Source organism: Rhagoletis zephyria, unplaced genomic scaffold, assembly GCF_001687245.7.
Source record: "Rhagoletis zephyria isolate East Lansing unplaced genomic scaffold, Rhagoletis_zephyria_1.1 Rzeph_scaffold_02142, whole genome shotgun sequence".
NCBI classification, from domain to species: Eukaryota; Metazoa; Arthropoda; class Insecta; order Diptera; family Tephritidae; genus Rhagoletis; species Rhagoletis zephyria.
The window spans coordinates 84,786-92,578 of NW_016159226.1; the positions used below are offsets into that span (position 1 = coordinate 84,786).

Genomic DNA, 7,793 nt, shown 5'->3' on the forward strand with positions numbered 1-7,793 from the left:
ATTGCATATATATTTTGGTGCCTTTTCAAGTATAAAATCCATTGAGAAATGAAAGAAAACGGCATCCCTATTATTTCAACTTATGCCACACGTTTTCAATATGAAAGACAAAAAACGTAAACGAGCAATTTCTGAATAAAAAACTGTTTATCCACAAAGATGTTTGAATGGAAGCATCAGACATTCGAAAAAATAGCAAACCGCAAGGCTTTATTGGCAGTAGGTCCTTTTTAAATCACATTAAAAATAAAATAAGAATATAGTTTCGAAGTTGGCACAAAATGAAATTTTTTTGCATGTTGCTCACAAAAAAAATACTTGCCAAGTATATAAGTCAAAATTGTTAAATATATATCGCTTTCATTCATTTCTTGATAGCGTTGGTGCTTCTTTTATAGGAAAATTCATACGGCTTATGAACAGATTCATACCATGTAAATGCACCATTACGCTTGTGTTATTTATTGCTAGCCTTGCAGCCAGTTTCACCAAACTATTTAAGTGGAAATTAACTTTCATTTAATTTTTTATTTAAATCTCATTTAAATTATTTTAAGTTTCAATAAACTATTTATTTAAGTGAGTAAAAAGTGGTTGTAAAACAGACTAGAGCAGCGAAAGCTTTCATTTGTACTAAGAGCTTTTGAAAGCTTTGGCACTCTGTGTTGTAAAAGCAGGGATGGTATACCAGTAAGCAGCAGATACACAATGATCAGGTAATTAACCGTGTAACACCTCTGAATGTGGTTATTCTGATTTAATTTTTATTTAAGTGAAGAGCATAGGTCACTTAAATAAAAATTGATTGGTGAAACCAAAAATTCGAAAATCAAACTTAAATGAATCTGGTGAAACTGGCTGTTAGTAACAGCTTTTCGTCACTCTTACATTAGATTCGACTCTTAACAGGCCTATTCTGCGTTGGTAACAAAAAATTTGTTACCCGTAAATAAAGTTTCTGGTAATTTTTAAACCCTTTCTGCATTCTGCGCACTGGTAAATTTTGTTACCACCTCATAAGCAGGTAACAAAATATTGCCCCGAAAAGTATGCAACACCAGAATTTATACAAAACCTCATAGCTGAATTGCTGAATAGATTAAATTTTTACCAAGGTACTTAGAATTGCGGTTACAAGAAGTGGTGTTATTAGGTGCGTTCGACAAGTCAAAAATTTGTAATAGTTTTTCAAAATTTTTACTGGATGGCGTTCGATAACGACAAAAAATTATCCAACACACATAAAATTGAGAGAGCAAGCGTTCATTTTGATGCAAGAGAAGCGTTNTCCAACACGAAAACATATGATCACAAAACATATGGTTGCAATTTTTGTAAACAAACAAAATTGCATTTTCCGAGTTTTGGTATTTATATGCTTTCTGGCTGCCTACTATGTGACTTTATGATAGCGCCAACTAGTTTTTACTTCTAGAAATGTTCCTGGCGAACATTGAACGTTCACCTTCCTTTTTACTTCTATGGAGGCAACATGAATTTCAGTTTGTTTACAAATAAAACATAAACAAAGTCAGCTGCTGTGTCTTCTTCTTCCGGTTTTTGCAAGTAATGGTTAATTTCCTGTTCGTTTACTTTTTTGCTTTTTCATCTCTTTGGGAGAGAATTTTCGCTTACTCTCTTGATTTTGATTGTTGGCTGGTGTTGGCTAATTTTGTTATCGAACGCAACTTATGATTATGCGCCATGGTTACGGTGACCATACGTCCTATATTATACGAGACAGTCCTCTTTTTTACCCATTGTCCTGGAAATTTATTTATTTTATACGGGACGCCAAATGTTCTGTATTCCTTTTAATGGCCGGTATTTGTCCCGTATTCGGTGTTTCGACGCCTTAACATCTCATTAAAATGGTATACCTCTGAAACAGTGTTGGGAAATGAAATTGTTCCTTCAGAACGAAATCTATACAAAAACTCTACTTTTGCTCAAAGTCTGGTTGACACAAATCATCGGTTAACATCGACTCCATACATATAACACGGTAGAGGTAACATAAACGTGTATGCACATATTTTAACGTGAACTTCTTAACAAACACTTTTTTTTTAAGTTATTGGCTGCATTTCTTTATTCATTCTGAACGTTTGGAATAAACTTTTTTGTTTACTTATTCTCTAGAACGTTCCTGATGATATGTTAACGTATATTTCAAACGCATTCTGTTTATTCCGGCTGTGAAATGGGATTATCCGGAATGTATAAAGAAACGCAGCCATTATGAATGGATAAAAGAGACATAATCTTTGAATTCAGTACTAACAGGTCTATTCTGCACGTTACCAAAGATTTTGTAACCGGAAATTTGTATTACCAAAAAATGTTAGCAGTTCTTGTCACCGCGTTTCTAGTTACGTTAGTAATGCAGTTAAAATATTCAGCAATTCAGCTATGAAGAATTGTGGAGATTCTGGCATTGCATATTTCACGGGGCAATACTTTGTTACCAGCTTATGAGATGGTAACAAAATTTACCGCTAACAGGTCTATTCTGCGCTGGTTACATAAATTTTGTAACCAGTAATTAAAGTGTGTCAATTTTTAAACCTTTTTCGCATTCTGTGCTCTCTTATAACCGGTAAATTTGGATACCATCTCATAAGCTGGTAACAAAGTATTGCCCCGTGAAATATGCAATGCCAGAATCTCCACAATTCTTCATAGCTGAATTGCTGAATATTTTCACTGCATTACCAATGTACCTAGAATCGCAGTGACAAGAAGTGGTAACATTTTTTGGTAATACAATTTTCCGGTCCCAAAATCTTCGGTAACGTGGTACAGGTCTATTCTGCGCTGGTAACATAAAGTTTGTAACCGGTAATTAAACTGTGTAAATTTTTAAACCTTTTTCGCATTCTGTGCGCTGTTGTAACCGGTAAATTTGGTTACCATCTCATAAACTGGTAACAAAATATTGCCCCGTGAAATATGCAACACAAGAATTTCCACAAATCTGCATAGCTGAACCGGTGAATATTTTCACTGCATTACCAACGCCGCATACTTTAGTGGTAAAAGTATCCGAAAAGGGAATCTTTAAACGGACAAAAATCCGCATTTCATCCACTTTTTTTCTTTTACAGACCCAATTTCGGATTTTTTTCTGGCTGGTAAGCGAACAAATTTAGCTATCAATTTGGTTGCATTTTCAAAATATTTTTGCCTACCGAAAGCTTCATCAAACCAACCAAACTACCAAAAGAAAGGCCTTTCTACTCCCGTATTTATACAAACCATTTGACTCCAGCGAAGCATCAGCATGGGTTCCGTAAAGTGCACAGCACAACAACAGCACTTAACGCCATAAATACCCAGATAACTCGTGGCCTAAACCGAAAGCGCCCCTGGACCTGTCTAAGGCGTTCGACACTGTCAGCCATTCAACGTTACTAGAAGACATAGATCCCACAGGGATCCAAACGGTGGTCGGCGAATTATCTGAGTGGTCGTCACTCGTCAGTAACTTTTAGAGACAAATCGAGCAAACCGAGGAAAATAAAACAGAGGGTTCCACAGGGTAATGTCCTTTCCCCATTACTGTTTAACTTTTACATTTCAAAGCTCCATCAACCACCAGAGGGAGTCTCGACTGTCTCTTATGCTGACGATTGCTCGATCATGGCGTCCGGGAACGGAATTGATGACTTGTGCTCGAAAGTAAACGGTTATCTCGCCGAGCTTTCTCGCTTCTTCACTGCATGGATCCTAACCCTCTCCCCTACAAAATCCTCAGCCACACTTTTTACCATCTGGACGAAGGAGGTCAGACTTGAACTGGGAATTCACGTCGATCATACACAAATTCCGACGGTGAACAACCCGAAGATACTCGGAGTAACATTCGATAGTCTGCTCTTCTTCTCGGCGCACACAACCGCAATTGTCAACAAAGTATAAAGCCGCAACAAGGTCCTCAAGTCGCTAGCCGGCAGCACCTGGGGCAAAGACAAAGAAACGTTGCTGGCAACGTACAAGGCAATTGGCCGACCGGTTCTGAACTACGCTGTGCCGGTGTGGTCACCGGGGACTAGTAGGACGCAATGGATGAAGCTGCAGACTTGCCAGAACACTGCACTTAGGACAGCGACAGGATGCCTCTTGATGTCGCCGCAACACCACCTGCACAAGGAGGCCCACATGCTCCCTGTTAAGGAGCATAACATAATGCTGTGCAGGCAGTTCCTGGTTGGAAGCCACAGACGTGGCCATCCAAACAGGCAACTCCTTGCAGAAGAGCATCTTTACGAACTGACGGATGAAGTCCAAAGGTTCATCAAACAACCTCTGGACCCAACAGCTTATCGACAGGCCTTAACATCATTCACAAAGAGGCAGTGTCAAGTTATGTAGACTCCCGACCTGTGAACGTCGTTCTGAGCACACAACCACCCGACGTGGACGAGACCAAACTTCGTCTGCCTCGGGAGACTCGGACCACCATAGCCCAACTGCGCTCTGGTTACTGCAGCAGGTTGAACTCATACCTGAGCAGATTAAACGAAGACATTCCCAACGAATGCCCGGCATGCGGAGTGTCGCCCCATGACTCACAGCATCGTATGCGCGCTTCCTAGGGCTGTCGTTAGTGGAGCTTGATGACAACGATTGAGGGACTAACCGATCTGGGCGGGGTTGTTGTAGCCGCTACAACAACAACAACCAAAAAAAAAATTAAGCTATCAATTTCGGTCCAATTTGACCAAAACGGCAACGCTGAATACAACTGTTATTTTCACTGAGACTAAACGGTGAGGGCTTCCTTGGTGACGATTCGGAGCCGTTACGGAATTGTGACGTGATTGATGTATGTGAAGAGACCTTTAAGATTAATACGGTGTTCGCATGAGGCGATTTCCCAGGCGATTAGGTGAATCAAAAGTTTACTGCACCCGAACTTCATTGGAAGCGATTAGTTGAAAGGCCGATCACACCAGGTGATTCTGCGACGTCTCCAATGAAACGCCACTCCACATCCTCATCGAGTGTGATGCAGTCAGCAGAAGACGTGAGAGGAGTCTAGGTCGTTCCCACGACAGTCGGGTCTACGTAACCGGAACGACCCAGATTTACATCTGGCCAAGGACTGTCACTCCAGCAACACTCCCCAAAAAGTCTTTGGGGAATTTGTATGCTGCTACAGCAACAACAACAACAAGAGGAGTCTAGGCTCCATGTGGCCACAGTTAGAGCACATATACTACTTATCCCCAAATAAGCTTTTGGACTTCCTGGGGGATCTTGGAGGAAGTATTGTGAAGAGTGGAGGGCACAATAGACCATCAGGTCGCAGGGCATACCTCATAATTTATCTATCTACACCAGGCGATTTTTGCTTCCAACTAAAAGTTGCCTGTAAAATCGCCTCATGCGAACATCGTATATCGGTATCATTCCAGTCCAGTGCCGAGCTGGATCATTGCACTCGCATGCTAGAACTGGACGTCTTCGTCGATGGCGCCAAAATACCGACGACCAACCACCCTAAAATCCTAGGAGTGACGTTCGATAGCCTCTTCTCCTTCTCCGCGCACGCCACAGCCACATGCAACAAACTGCGAGCCAGGAACAAAGTCCTAAAATCGCTAGCCGGCAGCACCTGGGGAGCCAACAAAGAAACCCTGCTCGCGACCTACAAGGCAATCGGCCGGTCAGTGGCTAACTACGCGGCACCAGTGTGGACGGCGGGGACAAGCGACACCCGATGGAGGAACCTCCAAACCTGCCAGAATGCAGCTCTACGTACGGCTACAGGTTGTCATCTCATGTCGTCCGAGCATCACCTACATGAAGAAAGCCAGATGCTGGCGGTGAAAGAGCACAACACCATGCTGTCGAAGCAATACCTCGTGGGCTGTCACCGAGGGAATCACCCCAACAATGCCTTGCTTCGTAACGAACCGCCCCTACGACACGTGAGACGACACCTGCATGACTGGAAAGCGGACATTGAGCCGTACGTAGACCATCCATTCGACGCAGCAACATACAGAGCGGCGCTCAACAGCCTACACAGCGATGCGGTCAGAACGAGCCTCAATACGCGTAATGACAACATCGTCTTGGGCGGTCGACCGCCGCCCATAGACCCAGAAGAAATAGAGCTGCCGAGAGAGACCAGGTGCACCCTAGCACAACTCCGTTCTGGGTGGTGTCACCGACTTAACAGCTACCTCTCTCGGCTGAACACACAAGTGGCAAACACATGCCCTGCATGTGGGCAAGGTCCTCACGACACCCAGCACCTCTTCACGTGCACCTCCAACCCTACGACCCTGACACCAGAAGCGCTCTGGACCGCGCCTATCGACGCAGCCCGCTTTCTCGGCCTCAGGCTCACAGAGTCGGAGGATGAAGACGACGACACATGACAAATCTGGGGGGTTGAGCACTGCTGCTACAACAACAACAACAACTCGCATGCTACGTGAATAATGAGATCCGGGCAATAAGGTGAGGAGTTATTTTGTAAACTGTTCTCTAAGAATGTTAATACATATTTACCTGTTTTATGATTTGACGCCAAGCACACTTCAACAACTTGTACCCCCAATTCGTAATAGAAATCACCTATTCCGAGGACACTCCAGAAGCCCTTGCCGGTAGCAAGGGGATCAACTCCGATCGCCGCACACATTTCCTGAAATTGTTTACGAAACTGCGAGTTTTTGCGGATATCCTGCTTATGTTTCACCGCGAATTCTTCTAACTTTGTACGAAATACGTCCATCTGTTTGGACATTTGCTCAAACTGTGATTCCTGCAAATCTGTAAATTTATCCTTATACTTCTCAGCAGCTAACTGCTGTTGTTGAATGGCACCTAGACCGGCACGGCGACGCATTTTTAAAGGTGTCGGTTTGGTTAGAGCACTGCTCCGCCAGAAATAGACGGGTCCTTTCTTTTTCAATGCAGCTTTTTTCCTTGATTTGAGTAGGTGTGAATGCAAATTCTTTGCTACAATTTTGCCAAACCTCTTTTGCAAAATGAAAAGCAACAGCNGCACGGCGACGCATTTTTAAAGGTGTCGGTTTGGTTAGAGCACTGCTCCGTCAGAAATAGACGGGTCCTTTCTTTTTCAATGCAGCTTTTTTTCTTGATTTGAGTAGGTGTGAATGCAAATTTTTTGCTACAATTTTGCCAAACCTCTTTTGCAAAATGAAAAGCAACAGCTGATTGGCTTTGGTCCAAGGCGAATTTATANATCGATGCCAGTTTCAGCGATGTTTTAACATCGAATTATGCTCCTAAAATGTTTTGACTGGCCATGAATTTTTATATATTTTTTCCNTTATTTGCTTTTACACGTTTCAATTCTGTTGAATTCAAGTCTTTGGTTCTTTAAATGGGAAGCAACGAAAATGCCAAAAGCAAAGCAAGAAAGTTGAAACGACTTGACGGTACAGACGCATGTGTACTCGTCCCTTTTCTTCTCACCCCCTCTCTGCCATGACCGAGCAGAATTGAATTCAATACTTGAACTGTGTAAAAGCACACTTAGTATCCAGTAGCCCGTTTCTGTAACTTTTGGCTTTCTGCACATTGGTTGTCCAATCATAGTTGCTTCATCGTCACAATCATAATGCACNGAAACCATCGATATATCGATGTTTTTCTGGCGATGTATTTTAGAATCGATATTCATTTTTCCGATGCATCGAAACATCGATGTATCGATGTTAAACTATGTTCACATATCAATATTATCTCAATCAAAGCTCGTTTTTTAATCACCCCGTTTACACAGGCAAATCTCAGATTATTAGCCGTCA

General features: G+C 42.3%; 1 protein-coding gene across 1 annotated transcript in view; it reads right to left on the reverse strand.

Annotated features, from left to right (window-relative positions):
* The window catches only part of lsn (vacuolar-sorting protein SNF8), a 30,815-nt gene extending 23,808 nt beyond the window's left edge, over positions 1 to 7,007 (reverse strand). The window contains exon 1 of the mRNA XM_017620402.1: positions 6,526 to 7,007. Within this exon, the coding sequence (XP_017475891.1) occupies positions 6,526 to 6,865 (340 nt within the window). The 5' untranslated portion in view covers positions 6,866 to 7,007. The remainder of the gene's footprint in view (positions 1 to 6,525) is intronic.
* Between the last annotated feature and the right edge of the window lie 786 nt (positions 7,008 to 7,793).